The sequence below is a fragment of the Neopelma chrysocephalum genome, unplaced genomic scaffold, assembly GCF_003984885.1.
Source record: "Neopelma chrysocephalum unplaced genomic scaffold, ASM398488v2 Primary Assembly neopelma1_65, whole genome shotgun sequence".
Lineage (NCBI taxonomy): Eukaryota > Metazoa > Chordata > Aves > Passeriformes > Pipridae > Neopelma > Neopelma chrysocephalum.
In genome coordinates, this window is record NW_020897722.1 from 5,014,824 (window position 1) to 5,036,558 (window position 21,735).

Consider the following 21,735-nt stretch of genomic DNA (forward strand, 5'->3'; position numbering starts at 1 on the left):
TCAATTTTCTGTCTGAAAGAATAACTTAGTATTCCGGCTGAACATAGAAGCAGTATGCTTTTCATTCTTTCTAAAATTGTTATCATAAATTTACCTGTGACTGATGTTATTGGGCTTGATATTAAAAGAAACAAACAACCACAGTTAAAATAACTTCTACTGTAGCTTGAAGTTGCAGTTTAAAGTGGCCGTTCCTGCCGTGAGATTGAAGAGGTGTGTGATTGTAATCAGAAGTAAATAAGAATAATATATGGGATGTCAAATCACTTTATATAAAGTAGTTGAAAATATGGTCTAAACTCTCCCAAGGACCTGTAGCCAGCCATTAATAGTATTTCCTCTTGTTCAAGATTAGGGGTTTTATGTTACTGCTGGCTAATATTTTCAGTTGATAAGGGTCTGGGAAAACAATGTGATCAATAAAGGTGTTGAAAACAACACAAGAACTTAGGTAAATTAATATTCTGCAAGTATTATCTCAGACAGGTGTCAAAAGAACAAGGCAATCAATTTAGTGCTATCAGTAAAATAGTCAAGTGTGTGTATATTGTGAGTACCTGGCCTTGGTTACAGTTTGAGCTCTCTTGTCAGACAGGAGCCTCAGCTATCTGGAAAAATGATGTCTTTGTGTTAGTAATTTCCATGTGGGTACCAGTTATGCCAGAAGGGTGTGTTGGATACATTTGAATTGTATTTGTTTTTAGGTTTTGGAGCATTTTTGTGTCTTGTCCCTATGTCCCACTCCTTCCTTGAGAAGCAGCTGATGATGTCTGTTCTAGGCTGGTCCAAGTGTCTTCAAATGTCTTGAGAGTGACCTCATGGAATGGAACCAGCAGAGGTTCAGTAAAATTATATCAGTATTACTAACTTAGACTGTTTATTTGCTTAAATATTGTTACCTAATTTGAAAGCTAAGGAGATAAATATTTACTTCAGATCCTTCTGTTGTAACCAGCCATCCCTGCTGGCCCTCAGCTTGGTGAGGAGCAAATCTCTGAATGAGGTTTTATTCATTGACATGAATGTTAGAAGTTTCTGCCTGATCTTCTGCAAGTTTCATTTATTACCTTTATTTTTTTGGCTGTCAGGATGCTTTCCTAGCTTTGTATAATCCCAGTAATTGGCCTGGAATAGTTTTCAGGATTTCTAATGATCCTCTGTTGAATATCTCTTTGAAAGATACCACATATGTCTGTTCAGAGTTTGTTTCCAGTGAGCTTATCTTTGTATTTCAGTCTGTGGTTTTCAGATATGAAGTTTTTGTTTATTACCATTTACAACTATCCAAATGACTTGAAAATCTTACAATTCTAACCCACATGGTTAGAATTGATAATTGGTATTCTGCTGTGATTCTGTTCTTTAGATTCATTTGATTTCAACCCCACTCCCCCTTTTGGCCTCCCTATTCACACTGTCCTCTCTGCCCGGCCCCAGATTGCCACAATGATTGTTCCAACTCCACTGACAAATGGAAAATAAAGGAAAAACAACCCTACTTATGACTCCCTAAGAGAAGTTTTTATTCATTTCATGGCGTTATTTTTCCCTTTAGCTGTTGTTTTTTTCTTCAAATTAAGTTCATGATTGGGAAAAACACTTAAAATAGGTTTTGCTGCTGCTGCAGTAAAATGAAACATTACATTATTAAATGTGTTTACATTTTGTGCTTGAAGTCTTAAGGGCAATAGGTATGAAATTGTATGCCACAATAATTTCCTTTCAACATCATCATTAATATATAATTACATTCACTAAATTGCAAATTGAGAAAAAACATTTGCTTCTCTAATTGTAAAGATTGTGCTGATATCTCAGTGTGAGAGCAGTAACAGCCATTTTTAAAAATCCTTTTTGATCATTTCCAACTTCACTACTTCTGTGCTACTGCTGGTAAATACTTGAAAGCTGCTTTAGAAGTTTGTGTGGTTCTTTCTCTTTCTTTTTTTTCCTTTCAGTCTCTGATCTCTTGAGTTTAAGACCTTAAGAACTCTTTGTTTTCGTATATTGTAAAAACATAGGACACAGAATATTTCATAGCTTTGCAGATACACTCCATGTTTCTTGAGTTGTATGTTAAATGCCTTCTTGTTGCCTTATAAACAATTTCATTTTATGCAAGTGAGTTTAAGCCAAATTCGAATTCTTTTTTGTTACAGCGTGTTTGAAATATGTGGACTATCTCTCCCTTTTAGCTTGCTTTTCCCATGGGATGAGGCATAGCAAGGCATGCTGCAAGAAGGAATTGATCTCTTCTGTGTCATAATACCAAAAAGATTGGGTTTTTTGGTTTTGCCTGAGGAGACAGTCAAGAATAGGGCATGGCAAAGTGTGCTTTGTTTTGAGAATGCTAAGCATAAATAAGAGTTTTAGAGTCACTACACTTTTTATTTTATTTTTATTCCATATTTATGCTAGAAATCATTAGCTTTTGTGCAAAAAAAAACCCAGAGTGGCAGCTGAGTGGAGAGCCAAGCATGTTTTGCTCTGGTTGTACCCTGTGGTCAGCCTTGTGCTGTAATGTGGAACAGCACAGCAATTAAAGGACATCCCTGTGGGCTAGCAGCAGTACAAATGGAGCTTGTGGGGGGATATACTTGTCATTAAGGAGAGCTCAAGATAATTTATTCTGTTTTTTTCTAGTTAACTCTCTGTTTTCCCTTCTTCCTTATGTACTTTCTCTGGTGTGGTACCTTCTGTTTAAAGCCTAGATTGGATTTGACTCTCAAGGAAGTCTCGTCTTGGCAGTGCTAAAATAAATCTGTGAGAGGTAGCATAGAATCTATTCATCCACCCCAAGCCCCAAAATAGAGACTCAATGGTGAATCTCTTGCAATACAGGCAGCACCACTGACTTCTGCCCACTTTGAGAGCCAGACTCACAGTTCCCATGTCCCACTCTTGAGCCCCTGGGGCTGATGTTACCTGACTCCTGGAGCCCTGTAAGCTCAAGGAGAGCTCATGTTTTCAGGAGAAGAGAACTGAGCCAGTTGACAGCTCCTTGGTGAAAGGGGGAGTTCCTGCAAGATGGAGTATGGAATGGGGGAAAACCCGGATGGGATTTTATCCGGAGTACGGAATGGGGAAAAACCTGGACTGGATTTTGGCTGGAGTATGGAATGGGGGAAAATCCGGATTGGATTTTGGCTGGAGTACGGAATGGGGGAAAACCTGGATTGGATTTTGGACGGAGTACAGAATGGGGGAAAACCCGGATGGGATTTTAGCTGGAGTATGGAATGAGGGGAAAACCTGGACTGGATTTCCAAAAAAAAAAAAAAAAAGAAGAGTTGGACTTGATGATCTCAGAGGTCCTTTCCAACCCAGCCAATTCTATGATTCTATGATTCAGACCTTCAGTGGCAGAAAATGAACTGGACAAAGCCAGTGGTGGCCACTTTAGTGGCAGCAAGCAGTTAGATTTACTCTGCTGGTCTCACCAAATTGCACCAGGGTAGGAGAAGCCTGGAAGTCTACAATGATGGTTTGTGAGCTGGACTCCTTTCTGAAAGGCAACTCTCTCTGTGTAGAAAGTGCAGCCATGTGCTCTGATACTTTAAAGTCAAACTAAAGAAAATTAGGCATTGGAATAAATTGCCCATGGAGGTCTCTGGAAGTGTTCAATGAGTATCTGGATGTGGCACTTGGGGGTGTGGTTTAGGGGTGATTAAAGTCATGCTGGGTTGATGGTTGGACTGGATGATATTGAAGGTCTCTTCCAACCTTGATGATTCTGTGATAATTGTTTTTGTTTCACCATGACCTCTCAAAGCTTTAAATTACATGTCATGTGGTTGAGCATGCAATGACCTGACTTCTGCGTGAAGACTAAAAAGAACTCAAAAACTGACTATTTTTAGCTTCCAGATCAGCAGGGTTGGCACTACTGTGTATACATTCCCTCTGCTTGAGGACTATTAAAGCCTTTCATTTGTGAGGTTCTGTTCCACTGTGCAATGTGTGTGCTTATCCAGTTTCTGTGGTTCATTCTGTGCTTGCTCTTAGAGCAGTGGTAGGGATGAGAAAGAGGTTTGGACTGTTGAAACATCTACCAAATGATTAATTTTTTTTTCAGAAGTAAGATTAATGTTATCTCCTTGAACCCTTAATTGTATCTTTAAAGTAGAAGTGAAACTTAAAAGATGAGTTGTTATGATGCCATATCGTTAACTCTGGGAGGAAGAAACCTTTCTTCATTAAAATCCAAAAAACTCAATCAACTGGAATCTAAGACAGTTTTCTTCTTTTTTTTCTTCCCTCTTCAAATTACGGCTTGATTGAATTAATTGCTAATTTTGCAGTTGCTTCAAAAGAGACCTATCAATTGTCTTTAGAATTGTCAAGACACTTGTGAACACTTAAAATGTTTTCCTACAAATAAGTTGTTCTTCTGCTTCAAGTGGTTAATGGGGACATTTGCTTTGGTAAAAGGCAATTGGATTTGTTGATTCTATCTGTACACAAATAAGAGTTTTCTAAACGAAGGGAACCTCAGAGGCTGAGATTGTTTATTGCTTTCACTTACACTTCAGATTTCCTCTGTTTACTCTGTACATAAAACATTAAGCAGGCACTTTACTGGAGAAACAGTCTCGGGTATACCTTTGAATGACTAAAGATATGTGACTGCTCTTCAAAACATTTTAATCAGTGGTACAGAGCACTAAATGTGCCCTAATCGCCTAGAAATGTGGAGAAATTGTTTTTGTGACTAATGTATGTAGGAGATTCTGGACCATATGGATTAGTTAATGTAGTCAGCAATGGAAAGGGAGGATAAAGGTGTGGAGATATGAACAAACAAGTGAAACTACCTGGACTGGAGCTTGAAGGGGCTTTTTTTCTACAGCAGAAATGCTGTTGTGAAACTTAACTCTCAGAACTTCCAGGTCGGGACACCGGATTTTAGTGACAATGTTTTCCTCTGGTCTGGTGAAGGAGAGCTAAGGAATGCTCCCGGGGAGGTGATGCATATTTTGAGGAGAAAGGGATGTTAAGCAATTTGTAGCTTTCTCATGTAAACTTGGAGTTCATACGAGCAAATTAAACTGAAGGACTCCTGTTGCTGTATCCTGGGAAGTCTGGATGTGCTGTTGTGATTATTGTTATTTGCTGAACTTTCTTGAAGGGCGAGTCCTCCCAGGAACTGAGCTGCTTTTGGACTTGGTGAAGCTTCAGAAATAAACAGGAGTCCTGTAAAGCAGAGATAAAGGAGTTAAAGCAGTAGTGGAGCTCAAATGTACAAAAAGGATGTTTGAGACTCACTTCAGACATAAGGGAAAAGACTATTACAGACACTATTACAGGCCTTTCTAATCATACAGAAATATTTAAAACAACTAAACTGCCTTTCCAGAAATCTTCTGTTGTTGTCATGTTATCGTTCTGTGTTTTGTTCTTCAGATGCTGTTGTTTTCCTGCCTGGGAAGATTAAATTATTTTTTAAAAGCAGAAAAGGTTCTTCTTCAGGAGAGGAGAATTTCAGAATCTTTTTATGTTTCTTATACATAATACAAAAAAAGATAAGGAACAAAATAAATATTTTATACTTTTAGGAGATTGCCTTTAAAAAAACAAATCAAACCCCACAAAAACCCCTGGAAATTGTTTTTTATTGAAAAGAACTAAACAGATGTGGCCTCTCTTTCTGTGCCTGATTCTCTTAACAAGCAGTTCAATAAAGACTTCTGTCTCTGGTCTTTATCAGTTTATTGTGCTGAAGTGTAAAACCTAAAATACTGTGCCAAAAATCTGGTGATGTTCCATTCCAATTTAATATGACTTAGTCGAGACAACCAAATCTGTCATTGTATATTCATACCGAGTTAAAACTATAAAGAGAAATGTTAATCCAGCAGACTTCCAAAAATAAGTTATTCTGAGTAATTTGGTATTATAAATGTGATATTAGTTTGGTAGTTTGAATGAAATTTAATTAAAAGAAAAAGCATTAAAAAACTCAGTTCTCCAGACATAGTTGACCAAGTGCCTGTTTTTCTCTTTAGTTTTGCTTTTGTTTTGCACTTCCATAGTTAAAATTTAATGTTGATCTCTAGCTACAATGAAACCTCTCCCTTTGCTGTGCATTTTGAAACATTTTATAGAAGCAATAACAAGTTGACATTCTAATAAATTATAAATTAAAATTTTTTTTCTTTAACATTTTCATCTGCTTACTGAGTCTTAGTTTAATGTTACTTCAGCAGCTAATTCTCAGTGTGTCACTGTCACAGTTCATACTGAAATGGTAATAGATCCTTAACTAAGAACAGGGCTTTCTTCCAAATCCTGTGAAATGTCAGTTATGTGCATTTAAAAACAAGGCATAAAAATTAGCAAAAGCTGTTTTCCTTGTTAAAAAAATGTGCCAGTGGGCGCTGAAAGTCATTGTATGCCTTGGTTGGACATCCCATTAAGTTAATTTTTCACTTCACTGGAACAGTTTTAGGTTTTTATCATTCTCAAATTGCTCCTTTTCAAATTACCTGTGCTCCAAAGGAAGGCAGAGAGCTTTGGTTAACAGCGTTTTTGAGCCTTCCTGTGTTACTGTGCTCTAAGCTATGCTGGACTAAGTTTCTTGTTTAGGGGAAAAAAAAAAAATTGTTTCCAAGTTAGGCTTAAATTCACCTGTTTGGTTTTTTGATTCTTGCTTAAATGTTATTGCAGAAGGAAGTGGGGTCTGGGGATGGGATGGTGGGACAGAGGAAGAACACTGTAGCTTTTGGCTCCTTGTGCCTTGCTCCGGAGAAAGGATCTGAAGTCAGTGATTTCTTCTGCATCTGCAGCTTGGAAGCCACTTTGTCACTCGTTGTTCATGTTATCTTTATGTTTCCAAAGCACATGACTCAGTTCTAGTGACACACTGCTCTCAGTCAGACCATCCCATGTGTCCCTTTACAGGATTTTGCTGATGCAGACCAGGTGTGGGGTTTTTTTGTGGTTCCAGGGGCTCCATCATTCCTTGGGAAAGGAAGCTGCCTGCAGCTTTGCAGGGCAAACAGTGACAGTGCTCAACTTTTCAGGAAGGGACTTCTGGGTCTGTTCCTGTCAGGAGAGGGTTTCAAACTTCTCTCAAGGAGCCATGGTGATTCCAGTAGTGTTGGTAAGCTGTGTTGTCATACAGGTGCTCTTAAAGCAGATTTCTTGGCTTTCTAATACTGGTTTTAATATCAATTGTTCCATAGGGAATGGAGGGAGCTTAGCAAAAATTGTATACATCAGACAAGGCTCTCAAGGCCAGAACATGTTACTGTGTGTTGGGATGCTGACAAATGTCTCTTTTTACTTGGCATTGTTTTCAGAAACTTGTGTAACTGGTTACAGCTGGTTGGTGTTTGCAGTGCTTTGGGACTGGACCAATTCTCTTCAAATTGAAAGCTCTAGTTTAATATTAGTGTGCGTGCAGTGTCATTCCTCTACTTGTAACTGTGGAAATTTGGCTTTTGCCAAACTGTTGGTGACCAGGGTAGGATGTAGACCTCAGAAACAGGCTTTGAAACCTCCCAGTAAAGGTATTTGGCAGCAGAGTGCATGCAAGGGCTGTCTTTGTCTCTGATCACCTGACATGATTTAGCACTATAGAAAGTGAACTTTTCTTTGGAGGGGGTTAATACCCATTGCCTTTGTTTTCTCTGCTGCTCCACTTAAAAAAAATAAAATAATAGAAGGTATCTAATGCCAATAAAACATCTTCCAGAATTAAATGTAAACCTAAGCTGCCAATTGCTGGAACTGAGATTGGAAGCTGATTGTTGGTTTGAATGGCCAAACAGATGAGGATAATTGTTTTTTATTGGAAATTGGTCAGGAGCTCTCATTACTAGAAATCTGTGGCTTTTATAGTCCTGTCTCATTTTACTATTGGATTAATTTCAGTTCCCTGTCTCAGTCCTAATACATGATGTTATGAATTTCTGAGAAAATGAGTAAAAAATTGAGGCAAATACATTTTTTTGCACATTAGAAAAAGAGAAATCTGTGCTGTTATTTTATTGATGCAGGGACCAAACACTGGTGTGGGGGACTGGCACTCAACACAGCCAGAGAGATGCCCGATGCTAACTATCCTTGTGGTAAATCTGCTATATTTGGGTGAATTATGAGAGGTTTAGAACTGCGTTTTTCAGAGCCTTGTTGTCTCGGCATTACATTGTACAAAAATTGTTCCTGTTGAAATTGGTGTATGTGCTTAGAGCTTCTCTTTGCCAAGCAGACTAAGCGTGCCCAGTCCATTTCTGTCTGGTGTGAAACATACTTTGTAATTTTTTTTCACATCAGAATTAATACAAAGTTGCCTTTATCCTTATCTCTAGATGATTCTAGTTAGAAACTACTGCGAAAAGAGAACATCTACTTCCTTAATTAATGGGGGAAAAATCTGGGTCAGAAATCCATTTCCTGCAGATAGAATCCATGTTGAAATCACATTGTAGTTTTACAGATTTCTCTTATAGGATTTTTGCTGTTATTTTCTCCATCACTGCAGACATTGTGGAACATACAAAACCAACTGTGTTCCTCTCTCTGGCATATGTCATAATTTAATTCTCCATTTATGTACCAACAGAAAGAACCCGAGTCCTCCAGCTTGGAAGACAAGGTTAGAGCAGTGTTAGATTTGAGCTCTTCAGAGCTGAGAGTCCCAGAAACCAGCAGTGTTTTGCTGTTGCTCCTGGATTATGTGGAGATGTGACTTCTGTCAGACTGGGTTGAATTAGTTCTCTGGTGCTCTGATGCTCAGCCATCAGGTACCCTCAGTAAAGAGCTGGGGAACTGCTCAGGTTAAGGATCCCTTCAGGCTCAGCTACAGGAGTTTGAAGTGTTATTTAGTGCTGCAACGCATTTGAAAACCCAGGTGCATGTTGACTTAAAATTGACTTATCACTTTTACCAGAATTTGAATTTTAGATGTTTTAACCAAGCCATCTCCAGGTTGTGTCTTGGTTTCTTCTCATAGTTTCCTTGGCCACTGAGTGTGATGTCTTTGAAGAATAGTTTCATCCTGTTCTGACTGGTTTCTTTGCTGCAATGGGAGAACATGTCCATCTGTTTTATTGTATATTGACTGTTAAGACTTGGACGTAACACAAATTGTATTAGAACCCTCAAAGTTGTCTGCTGAGGAAGGATACAAGTGTGAATTTTGAAAGTGAAATGCAGGAACTTTTCAATTGGGACTGCCAGAATTGAATCCTATCTGCGTCAACTCAGTGTTTAACTAATTTTCGCTTGACTGGAAGTGACAGATGATAAAAGAGAAAAAGTGATACCTTTTCTGATGTGTATAGTTGGCTGAAAAGTGTTATCATCGGAGAAATTAGTTCTAGATTCAGTCAGAATCCCAATGGTCAAGCTAGAGGCACCTCTCCCTGCTCAGTTTTTGAAGTAGCAGGGGCCTTATTCTAGTGCTGTATTTGAATAATGTAAAATCTAACTGGGCCTAATTTCAACTGCCAGCAACAATGAAACCTTGACTTACATCTTGGGGGCCATGACAGACTCTGTTTCTACAGATTTCATTGCTGCAAAACTGCCTTTCCACTCCCTCCCTGTGAAAAACCCTTTCAAGGTTTGGGTCACTTTTCCCCTTTGTGGGTGGTGCATCTTGTGGAGCAAAAGGATGTATGTATCTGGTACACACGGGGATACCCTTTCCAGCTTCCTTTCCTTTGGGGAAGTGTGATATAGATGCTTCTCTTTTGGAATGGGAAAACTTTTCTGATGACTCAAGACAAAAATCTTTTCCTAATTTTTATAAGCTGCCTTCATTTAGAGTGACTTAAAGAAACTCATGATTTAAGGAGAGGCTTCTGAAAGAACAGTTTCCTCCTGCAGAGACTGCTGGTGTGGTGTCTGGGATTGTCAGACCTTTAAGAATTTGTCATTGGATTTGATGAAAAAATAAACCTATTCCTGACAACTGTAGATCTATGGAAATCTTTGATGTCATTGACAAGGGAAGGTTGTCAGTGATGCTTGAAGTGTTACCTCGAGTTCTTGGATTTTTTTCTTCCCCCCATGGCTCTGGAGTCATGATGTGTATGAAGGACGCTGAAGTCAGCACACTGGGAACTGTGTGACAACCCTGCTTTGAGTCACCTGTGATGTGCATGAACCTCTACACTCTCAGAGTGTGTTCAGCAGTAGCCAGAGTTGTTGAATTGTACAGTCTGTCTTTACATTTATTTCCTCCTTTTCCTACCCTTGTAATGTGAATCCTGTGATGATGCTGTGATGGCTTTAATAACACAGGGTTTTGTGTGAGCCAGACAGGATGCAGCTCTGTGTTGTTCTAAGGAACTGCAGCAAGTCTGGCCCTGGGATGTTGCCTTGGCTGCCTTTGGTGAGACCTGTTTTATGGTTATATATGGAATGTAGTTTTTTTAACCAATGATTTGTTAAAAAATTTCTGTTTTGTTTTAATTAGGACACCTGATGATCTCTCAAGGCAAATTGTGGCCCTGCAGCAACGGGAGCTTGCCCTGAAAGAGCAGAACTCCACCTTCATGAACAGGTGAGTGATACCAGTGGTGGATGCTGACAGCAAAACTCTGCTATAATAAGGCACTTAGAAAGGAAACAAGGGCTGCAAACTGAGAGACCAGCTCTTTAGATTTCCTTGCTCTTCCATGGAGCCTTCTGTGCTGTCTTCTTTCTCATGCTGATTTGGAGCTTTTTGCTTACTTAAATCCTTCAGGGGAAAAAAAAGATGAAGAACTGTGAGTGGATACAGTGAAGAGTTATTCGAGCTTTATGTTACGAGCTGAAGTGTTTGCAAGGGGAAATGAGTTGCTTTCCCAGACTGTTTCATCTGAAAAGAGAATGTCACAGCAAAATGTGCAAAGTAGCCACCTGGGTATGGGAAAGGGAGTAAGGGCTCTGAGGACTGTGATATGACTTGTAAAAGGAGCAGTTTGTAGAGATGCTGGTGGAAAAGGACGTTTGCAGTTTTGGTGGCAAAGTACTGCAAGGCTTTGGGAGGAGCAGTCCATTTATGGAGTGAGATATATATTTGAAATATGAGGGTGTTTAAGCCATTGCCCTGGTGTGGGAGTGAATATCTAATGGGAAAATGAATTTGTCTGCCAGAGCTTAACTTTCCAGCCTGCACAGGTCACACAGCCTTGCTGAACACAGCTCCATAGCGTGACACAAAGTGCTTCTCTCCCTCAGCACGCATATTCTTGCTTCCCTTACCGTTTATTTCCTCACATTAGGAACCCTCTGTCTGTTTTTGTTAAAAGCAATACCCCTGCCTTTCAAAAAGGCTTTGGACTGTTTGCATTGCAGGGCTGTAGCTGCCTTGTCTAAGCAACAGGAGTGTGGAGAATTTCAGCCTTTGGTGTAAAGGTGTTGAATGTAAAGCAGTCACAGACTGTGATTGAGCACAGGACGAGCACACTTAGCTTGACGTGGGCAGCATTTGCTAATGTTTCTCCTGAGGTACATTTTGGTTCAAGAGATGATTGTCTGTTGGGCTCTGCCTTACTAATGATGGGCAGGATTCAAGCTGGGTGTTAAAAGCTTTGGTTGTGCTGCTGCTGTTAATGAAACTGTTTAGTCAGTTGTAAAATGGTTATCTAGGTGTAAATTCCCATGAGCAGTCAGCCAAATTGGTTTGTGTTTTTTTGCTGAGAAGTTTACAACGGGGGAAAAAAAAAATCTCACCAATATAAACCCCACATTTCTTATATTAAAAATAAACCAAGAAAACCCTCAAACCCACAGTTGATTAAATGATCAAATAAAATGATCAGTAAAATGATAGTGTTTGAGTTACAGATTTGGGTTGTTTTTTTCAAGCTGCTTTTCACAGCCTTTCAGAGAAGTGCTTTTTCTAAATTTATTAATGGCCAAGGGGAATCATCTGTTGAAAAAGCAGCTTTTTGGTAGTGTCTGTTCATCTAGATGTAATCGTGCCAATTTAGTTTAAAAATAAAAACACGATTAAAATTACTTTTTGATTTCAAGTTAAATGGGCTGTAAAGCCTGCTTAAATTAAAATTGTAACATTTTCCTGATGTAATGCTGTGTGTCATTTCTGAAACTGGTAATTTTGACTTTCTTCTGTCACATACTTTATTCTGCCGTAAAAGGTAGGCAATAAGATACATTTTTAAAAACCTTTCATTACAGATGATTTGAAAGTTCCCAGGAGAAGGTTTTGAGTCTTTGGAAATAAAGCCTCGTTAAGGAAGAAAACCTAATTTTCTGCTTTCCCTGAATCTTTTCCAGATTTAGCTGATGGTCTTCTCTTTTATTTGTTTCATAATTGTGTTCAGGAGTGTCTGTGTATTGCAGTAACTTAATATGTGGTCGTGCCTCCCTCTAGTGATGGAGCCCAGCACTTATTCAGCTTTCTATTGTTTGGTTTTTTTTTAGCTAGAAGTTCTTTTGCCCTTAGTTGAAATATGTTGTCTTCAGTGCTGATAGTGCAATGTTTGATTTATAAAGTCGATGGCTATGTGTGTTTAGAGCAATGTGCAGTACAAACACCAAATATTTTTGCCCTAAAAGTCTTGGATTATATTTCTCCATTAAAATTAATGATTTGGTAGATGCTTAAGAAAACATCATCAGACATTGGCATCTAAATTTATTTTTATGGCAATGAAGTGGAGAATCTCAGACAGTCCTGGCTTACCTGTTGGTATAGCACAAAATTCAGTTTAGTAGAGGAGGTTTCAGTGTGAAGTTAGAGGCGATTATATGACCCTCTTCCCTAAATGGCTGATCACCAAGCTTTTAAACACAGGCAGAAGAGTGCCTGGAAGGTAATTTTTTTGCAAGCTGATTATTCTTTGTCTCAGTCTTTACACTGCAATGAGCTTGGTTTTTATTCTTAGTAATGGTACCTTTCCAACACTGTTTAGTGACTGTGATGGACGCTTGCCAGCTACTATTTGTCTCACAACCTGACAAACAGTCCCCAGTTTCTTTTCAATAACAGGAGATGCTCAGGAGCAAAGCAGGAGTTAATTGTTAATGTAGGGGTATATGAGCAGGAAGTGACTTCAGAAAACAAAGGAGGCGTGGAAAAGGTACCACAGGGGAATAATTTGCTGTGTAAGGTGCCATCCATTTCTGTAAAACTGGAGACAGATCTAGCTCAACTAGTGCCCCTTAGCTGATCTAAAATGGGGAGTTATGGTTAGTACACACACAGTAACAACCTTTTCCAAATGGCATATGGCTTTGCTAAACAGAGAAAATTTATTTTATCTCAATTTTCCATCCTTCACCTGCTTTCCATTTATTACTGTGCGTTTTTTAGAGCCAGTGTTTGTGTTACTGAAAAGGCCCTAGAGACCATCCCACCACAAAGAGGCAACATCATTACAAACACACCTTTTGCACTGGTATTTGCTTGCAGTGCAATCTGTGTTTTGTGTAGCCTGTGCACTTGCCAGTGTCTCAAGGCCTCCCAGAGATCAGATGATGATGCATATCCTATTTGCTCCATCACCCACCTTGGGTGCTTTTAGACACGGAACCGCAGCGCTGAATTTTCTGAACCGTAGGTTGAAATCAATTTCTTTTAACAGTGATTGTTTCCTTGTTTGAGTTGTACAAACTCCCTCGGAGCTTGCTATTTTTCCTGGGGCAGAAAACTTTCCTGGGGCAGAAAACCTTCCTGTGCTGCCAGCGTGGGGAAAGAGGAGAGGGTCCCTTTAGCACTGAACACGTAAGCACCAACTCACTTCTCTTGGCAACTTCAGGATCGCTGAGTAATGTAGCTGAAAGTGCCATTAATCGTGCGTGATGGACTCTCACTGCTGGTTTGGAGTGTGTTGCTGGAAGTCTTATAAATAGAGTAAATTATACTTGCAGCAGCAGCAGCAGGAGGAAGTATCGTGGAGCTTTTTAACTGCGGAACAAAGACAGCAATCCAAGGGTTCAAAAGCTCAAAAGAAGATTGCCCGGGGTCACTTCGATAGCACCAAGTGTGCCTGCTTTGCTATTTAGGAAAAGGTGATGAAAGGAAGGTGTTTAATTAGCGGGTCAAGTTAACCATGCAGCCACCATTAGTTAAAGCACATTTTCCCCCCTGACTGTGAATGCTGTAGGCATTGTGCACTGAAATGTGTTGATGGTTGTAGTTTATAATATGGAAAGTCGGCCAAGTGGTTCATAAGCTTTTGTCTTATGGAAAAATGATGTAGTAGTTGCACTGTTTTTTTTTTTTAAGTGAGAAGAGCTGCATATTTATTTTGCATGGTTTCTAGCTGCATATTTGGAGTCTCTGGAGAGATTTTCTAAAACAATTCTGGCAGAGTATTCTAGAATTTGAGACATAGGGGGAAACTTCCCTTCTCATCAGTGTTGTCCTGTGAGGTGGTTAATGTGAAGGAATGAGGCTGCTCACAGCTCGAGCTTTGCTGCAGTTCTGAAAGACAGGCTGTGAAAATGGACTTCTTTGATTACTTGTGGTACCTCCCAGAATGATCATCTCTACTTTTCCTCTTGTTGTCCAAATGCAATATTGACTTCGGACCTTGAGATGTCTTTTGGAAAGTCAAATACAAGGAAACACGTAGGTGAAGTTGGTTCAGGACAGGATGAAGGGCACAAAGGAAAATGGAAGAGCAGTAAATCTTTGAATCTGGTGTTGAGATCCTGAAGCTGATGGCTTATTCCCATCACCTGCTGTCAGAGAGCCAGCCATGTGTTTTGACATATTGTTTCATGTGAGAAAAGGGACATACAGAATGTGTTTGAAAAAGTATTTTCTACTCCAAGTGCTCACAGAGTTGTGTTTAAAGTCATGGTTGTTTATCATTTTTACTCATATAAATCATGTTAAACTGATTTGCCCAAAGAACTTGCTCTTTGTGTTGCTGCTTAAAATGAAATAAACCTCAAAACCACTGAAGACTGGGGAATGTAGATTGCAAACTGAAAAGAAAATGCTTTTAGGTTGGACAACAGGGATTTTTTTTTTTTTAGATAAAAAAACAATGGGTGAGTGATGATAAGCCCAGAACAGTCCGTCTCCATGAGGGCTGTTAGCTCAGAAGTGTTGTAAATCTATTGCCCATCTTCTCTTTTCCTTGGATGTCCCAAGGTGTGTCAGTCACAAAAACAAATAGAGCCTGTGAGACTTCTTCCCCTAATCTTCTGGAAAGTTGGACAGAAGTTTAATTACAGTGAAGTGTCTTTTATCTGACAGAGAGAGAAGTGCTAGCTTTTTAATAGGCTTTATGAGTTATTTTGTGATCAAAAGAAGCACTTAATGTCTAATACAGGGCGAGGTAGGGAAGTTTTTTCTCTTGCTTTGTTCATCTATATGGCACATTGCACCTTGATTTATATGTGGAGGTGTCTGTGTACCTAATACCAGACAAATGTTTATTCACAGTGCTTCAGGGCAATATTAACTGCTGGCAGGTTCTGCATTCATTTACAGAGTGAGGTTATGAAGAAATGACTGTAGGTATTGCTTTTTTGTTCTCCAAAATGGATCTTACCTTCACTTTTATAGCAGAAGGTACTTGGTAGTGTCCCATTAAGTGACCAATCTACATACTCAAACAGTAAGCTTCTAGAGCAACATCTGGTTATTCATGGCTCTAATTGGGTAGATACAAAGCTTTTTTAATTTTTTTCTATCATATAGTTAGCAGAAAATAGGAAAGCAAAAAATAATTTAACCAAGACATTGACTTATGCTTCCAATTCAAAAAACATGGGATTTTGCCCAGACCTTTGCTTTTCGTGATTGTGCCATTTTTAGTCTGATTTCCTGAGGAAGTGAAGCTTATTACTGTGCTTTGTGTGTGTATGTAGATGAGATTGTCTGTGCCTACCCTACTCTTTTGAACTTGCAAGTTGTGTTCTGACAAGTTTGGCAGATGGTAGAGGTCTCAAAAATAATAAATTTCAGCAAGTTTAAGGAAATCAGATCTCCATCTCCAGGGGAGACATCCTGAGGTCGTGTCCTGTTTGGGATCAGAGCCCTGCAAGCAAACAGACCCTCCTAAATGTCACATTGTCAGTGAGGCTCCTTTGAAGACCAGGCCTCCTTGGCCACCTTGAGCCTGGCACTCAGGGTTCTGGTACCCTGGTAGCATCACAATCCATAATTCCTGCTATGCCATGCTTTCCAAAGGCTTGTGGCATTTGATAGTCCTATGGCAATGTTGTTGGCATCGTTTTCATGCTTTTCATGTTTCATATCATTTTGATATGAGAAACAGAAGTCTACTTGAGTCAATAATCACCTTTGGAGAGAGAAACCCATAGGAAATTAGGCAACTTTGGTTCTGGAGCTCATGGAACTACTCTTTCTGTTTAAAAGAAAATATGTAGGGAAAGCCTAAAAAACTGCCTAGAGGGGACAGACATAATGGTAACTGTACCATCTTCTCAGCCTGGAGCTCTGTAGAAACTGTGTAGTGCAAAACCAGTACAAATATTAATACTTGGTTCCTTACCTTTTATTTGACTGTGCTTCTGGGAGAACATTCAGGGATAATCTGTGAAGTGCCTCTGTTCAGTGCTCTGATCACTTCTAATGATTAAAAAAATGTTAGAAATTATTTAACTCTGTTCTTAATAGTTCTTGTTCCTATGTTTGTGATTGACCCCGGGCATTGCTACCAACATCCCTGGTGCCTGTGCATGTCTTTATTACTCGAGTGAACAATAGCTTTTATTTGTTAGTGCTCACCTGGAGATGCTGATTCAGCATTCCCTTGGTAGCAGTGTGCATTATTGACCAGAAAAATGTGTAAAAATAAAGAGTTAGTTTGATAGGAAGCACAGGCTGTTCCTGGTGGTGTGTTGTGCAGCAGACATTGTGTTTCAGCACGGAGCTGCACTGTAAAAGTTAGGGAGGGAGAAGTCAGCCTCCCATCTCTTCTGTGCATGACTCACATCTGCACTATAAATCTTTCACTTCTGTGAGATTAAAATTCCTAAAAATTCTAGCTGAAATAGATGTATCTTACTACTAGTCAGGAGTTCTCAGAAACCAGAATGAATATTTAGAATTATTGAAGTAATTAGAAGTCAAAACTTATTATCTATTTTCATTATTCTTATTCTTTCCCTCTTAGCAGAGGGATGCTATGATCAAATTAATGATTTACAGGAGGCTGATGGGCAAAGGAAGAGTGCTCCACATCGGTGGTATATTTGTGATATGAATACAAAGGGAGGAATTGTAATCTCAGCTGTGCAGTAGGCAGCAGTACAAAAATATTCTACTTTGAAACCAGTAGTATTATGTAAAACCATATATTCAGCCTATTGCCAAGCTTTGTGTAGAGCTCTGGGAATTGTAGTGCTTTAAGATTTCCAGTTCTTAGGGATTTGTCTTTTATTGCCTCTGCAGCGTGGCAGTTTGCCTTGAAAAGCTGGATGTGAGCTGGAAAGAGGAGAGCCTGTCAGTTTGGTAATATCTTGAGGAATCAGTCTTGAAGTCACCAGGATGGTTCCATGGACGAGGTAGATGAATGTAGCCCGAGAAGTCTTGACTTAGTTTCTGGAGCAGCTTTGTGTTTACCTGGGTTGTGCTGAGTCACTTGATACAGTGACCGAGTGTCTCACGTTCTCACACGCAGATCCAGAAGACCACAGGAATGAAAACAAACACCTCTGCTCATATGTCCTGCCTAGTCTGCACCTCATTATTTTTAAGGCAGATAAAACATATTAATTCCTGTCTATCAAGAATTTTTTTGTTCCCTTGTCCCCCAAAAGCATGTGTTACACATCGGTTTCTTCCCCTTTAGTATCTTAAAATGATATTCCTGGCCATGGCTCCTGAACTGTTGAAGTGTTTCATGAGAAACTGTCAACAGTCAAACAAGTCTGTGTATAAGTTTTTTTTCCTCTTAATTTGTAATGCTGGAACTGCAATATAGCTTTCCTGAGCAGCCATGGGAAGCCAGAGGAAGATTGGTGGCAGAATGCAGAATGAATTTTCTGTCTCTTTGTACTCATTTACCCGAACACCTACTGTAGTTGCTGTAATAACAGGAGTATCGAAGACTATGGATTTTTCTAAAGTATTTTAGGATACTGTTTATATTGTTTATTTTAAGCAGATTGATGGGGACAGGCTGAATACACTGAGACATTTTATCAAGGTAAATGTGAATTCTCTAGGATTTTGTAACTGCTGTGAAGTGGTGTCGGTTCAAATACTGCACAGAATAAGGTTATGTCTGAAAAATAGATTGTCTGGCCTGGAATGTCTCAATCAGTTGATCGTATCTGCACGTACACTTTGTTCAGCTCCATAACTAATCACCTCTCAAACAATTTCTCATCTGGATCACATTATCTCTACTGCCTGCCACTTTCAGCCTGCTGTTTATTGGTATTTTCATTATGTGTTCTCATTTTAATATTCTTCATGGCTGCTTGCATGCACATGTGAATGTACAGAGTGAAATACTGTATGTATATCACTGGTGGTGGTTATAAATACTCTCCTACTGTCAAAGTTTTATCATCTATACAAAAGACATACTGCTTGGAAAGTTTAATAAAGAAGTAAGCTGCTTGTCTTTTTTAGCTGTGTAAGGCAAAGAAAAACTTGTCATAAATTGCAGTCAACCCCCCTCCCAAAAAGCAGCTTTCTCTTGCTGCTCTGAAAGTTAAATGACTAATGTGCATAATTTATTTGAGCATCTGTGCTAAAAACTTGCATACCAAGTTTTAGTTCAATGTGATCAACAATGGCGAAAATTAGGATTTATCATGGAAATGCTGACGGATGTGAACATGTGTAGGCTAAACCGGTGCCTGACAAACCTTCTTATTGTGCAATGCTAATGGTGAAACACATTTTTTTTTTCTGCTGTAATTGCATTTCCCCCCCGGCTGCTTAATTTTCTCCTTTTCAAATTCGGTAGTTTTAGCTGCACTTCATATTTGGATTCCTGCTTTTTCTGGAGTCTGCATAAAACCTCCTAAGTTGTCTTGTGATATTTCTAAGCATAAGATAACCCTGAGCTGCCTGGGTGAGCAAGGGGAGGATTGGCATCCTGAGCTAGGGCTGGGGCTTTGCAGTAACGAGCTCAGAACAGGAGATGGTGCCGGCAGCCTTGGCAGCTGCTCTGGCTTCCCTCCCCTCCTCCTCCACCTTCTCTGCCTTGCACAGCCAGGGTGTTGTCACCAGGATTATAAATTCTGGAGCCAATTAGCTAAAAAATGTTACAAGTGAAAGGAAAGAAAGAAGCTGTAGAACATCTTGATGTGAATGTGCCTCTCTCAGAAGCTCTTTCTGTGGAGAGCTCAGATCACAGAACCACAGAATGCTTTGGGTTGGAAGGGACCTTAAAGACCGTCTCGTTCCAACCCCCTGCCATGGGCAGGGATGTGATTTACTGGACCAGGTTGCTCAGGGTCCCATCCTTCTTGGCCTTGAACACCTCCTGGGATGGGATATCCACAACCTCTCTGGGAAACCTGTGCCAGGACCTCACCACCCTCTGAGTAAGGAATTTCTTCCTAGTAACTGATCTAAGCCTGCCCTCTGTCAGTTTGAAACCACTGCCCCTTGTCCTGTCACTATCTGCCTGTATTAAAAGTCCATCTCCCTCCTTTTTATAAGCCTATTTAGGCACTTGAGGACCACAATAAGGTCTCCCTGGAGCTGTCTATTCTCCAGGCTGCACAACCCCAGCTCTCTCAGCCTGTCTTCCTAAGAGAAGCCTCCTGGCATCTTCATGGCCCAGTTGTAGCCTTTTACTACAGCTCTGGCGTGGCTTTTGGTGCAGCATCAGACACTTTTGAGGCGTCTGGTTAAGGAAGGAGAAGCTGGTTTGGAGGAGTCAAGCAAAGGGAAAACAGCACAGGGCCTTCTTAAGAAATTGGGCTTATAAATAAGGTCTTCTGTTAAACATTGGAAAGATCCTGAGGGTTTGTGCCTTGCTAGTGCTTCCTCCTTTCTGTGTCTTTGTCCACAAGATTTCCTAAATTCCCAAATTCAGACTGATTGCTTAGTTCCTGCATGAGCATCACAGAAGGAAAATGTGTTTACAGTCAGTTCCTCTCTCTGTCTCTCTTTGAAACAATATTTGGTGTGGTTTTGGGCAGCAGTGGTTCAGCCATGCCCTGTTGCTTAGAAGAAATTCTGATAATTTCTCAGTGCAGTCATTCTGCTGCAGGAATGTCCTTAGGAAGGAGAGGAGATAGAGATGGGTTCAGGAGGGGTGGTTGGCAACTGGTCCAGTTATTTTGTTGCTGGTGACTTGCTTTTTTTCCTTTAGCCATACAAGAAAAACTGTGGTAGGATGTGACATTTAGAGGGCCCGCTGGGGCTGGATGTGTGGTCAGAAGGAAGGGTTGGGCATGATGTTCTGTTAGGGTTTAAAACAGTGTTCCAGCAAAATGTAATTTCCTTGTCATATTTTATGTATAGACTGTTTTTACATATTTTCAATATTTAAAACAATGTTCATATTCATAACTTTTAAAATATGTTCTCACTGTTAAGAGATGGAAATCAGTTAAAATAAAAACCATGAAAAAAAATCCCCAACAAACCCCCCAAGCTTTCCTTTTATTCAAGCAACAACAATCAAATTCTTATGAGTGGAAAAACTACTGAAGAGGCTCTCTGTTTCTCAGCCAGAGAAAGCTTTTGAAATATTTATGGAAATAAACCAAAATGTGTCCCTTTCTGACTGTACAAATAAGGGATTATCAGATCTAGCCTGTGGCAGTTGCAGTACATAGAGTCCAAAGCATCTACAAGTAATAAAAAAGAGTGTATGCTTTAAGAAAAAGCTGTGAGGGTTTTTCTTTATGGGACTCTACTGACAAAGCAGCACATACCCATGGGTTATCCTAATGAAAAAGTCCCTCTTCTTGCACCTTGCATTGGAGGTAAAAATTGTTATCGAGACAATGCTTTAAAGAGCAAGACTGAAGTGACTTTGTAGCCCTTTCTCTTGTAGCTGGAGTGAGGAGCAGGGCTGCTTCCATCCCCTCCTGCTGAATCCTGTGCTACCAGGCAGAGAATTGCAACACAGGTTGTCTGGCTGTGTCACACTCACAATTTATTGAGTGGACTTGCTCATCTGGTTCTTGTGCCTTGCTTTTCATTCTACATATCTTGCTCTGGTGTAAGAATTGGAACTTATTGAAGCCAGAGTGCATTTTGATGTTTCACAGAAGAATCAGCAGAGCCAGGTTTGTAAGGAGAAGTAATACCTTTTATTAGACCCACTGATAGGATTAGCAGGCAGACATGCCTTTGGGCACACAGCCAATGCTCGGATCTGATAGAGAAGCAAAAGCCTTTAAGCTAAATGCAGGTTGAGAACAATTGCTCTGAGTTTAACTTGATTAATCAACTGGACAATTTGAGAGAGAAGGGATGTGGGACAGGGGCAGGTATCAGGCAGAAGAGATGAAAGGGCTGGTCACATCTGTGAGAAAGAGACCATCTAATTGGTTCTGATACATGACCAGAGTTTGGATACTTGGATAAGACAATCAGCAGGGTGAACTTTTTCTATAGAGAAGAAAATTGGAAGCAGATAGTGTGTGTCATTTTTTGTTGGATCTACATAGCAGTAAATCCGGTGCTTCACTGACTCAGCACTGGGGTGTCAGCCTTGCTGTTAAGGGACTAGAACTTCAATTTAATATTAACCAAAAATATTATTTTCTAGACTGTCAATAAAATAATTTTGCTATATTGTTTGACTTATCTCCTCTGGGCACTCGGGTGCAGCAGCAAGTCTGAACTGCCAGTACAGTGACTGCTGAATGAGT

General features: G+C 39.8%; 1 protein-coding gene across 1 annotated transcript in view; it reads left to right on the forward strand.

The window, feature by feature from the left end:
• Nucleotides 1–21,735, forward strand: part of MAD1L1 (mitotic arrest deficient 1 like 1) — a 352,256-nt gene that overhangs the window by 27,301 nt on the left and 303,220 nt on the right. Inside the window, exon 10 of the mRNA XM_027683662.1 lies at nucleotides 10,427–10,513. Coding sequence (XP_027539463.1) covers nucleotides 10,427–10,513 — 87 coding nt within the window. The remainder of the gene's footprint in view (nucleotides 1–10,426; nucleotides 10,514–21,735) is intronic.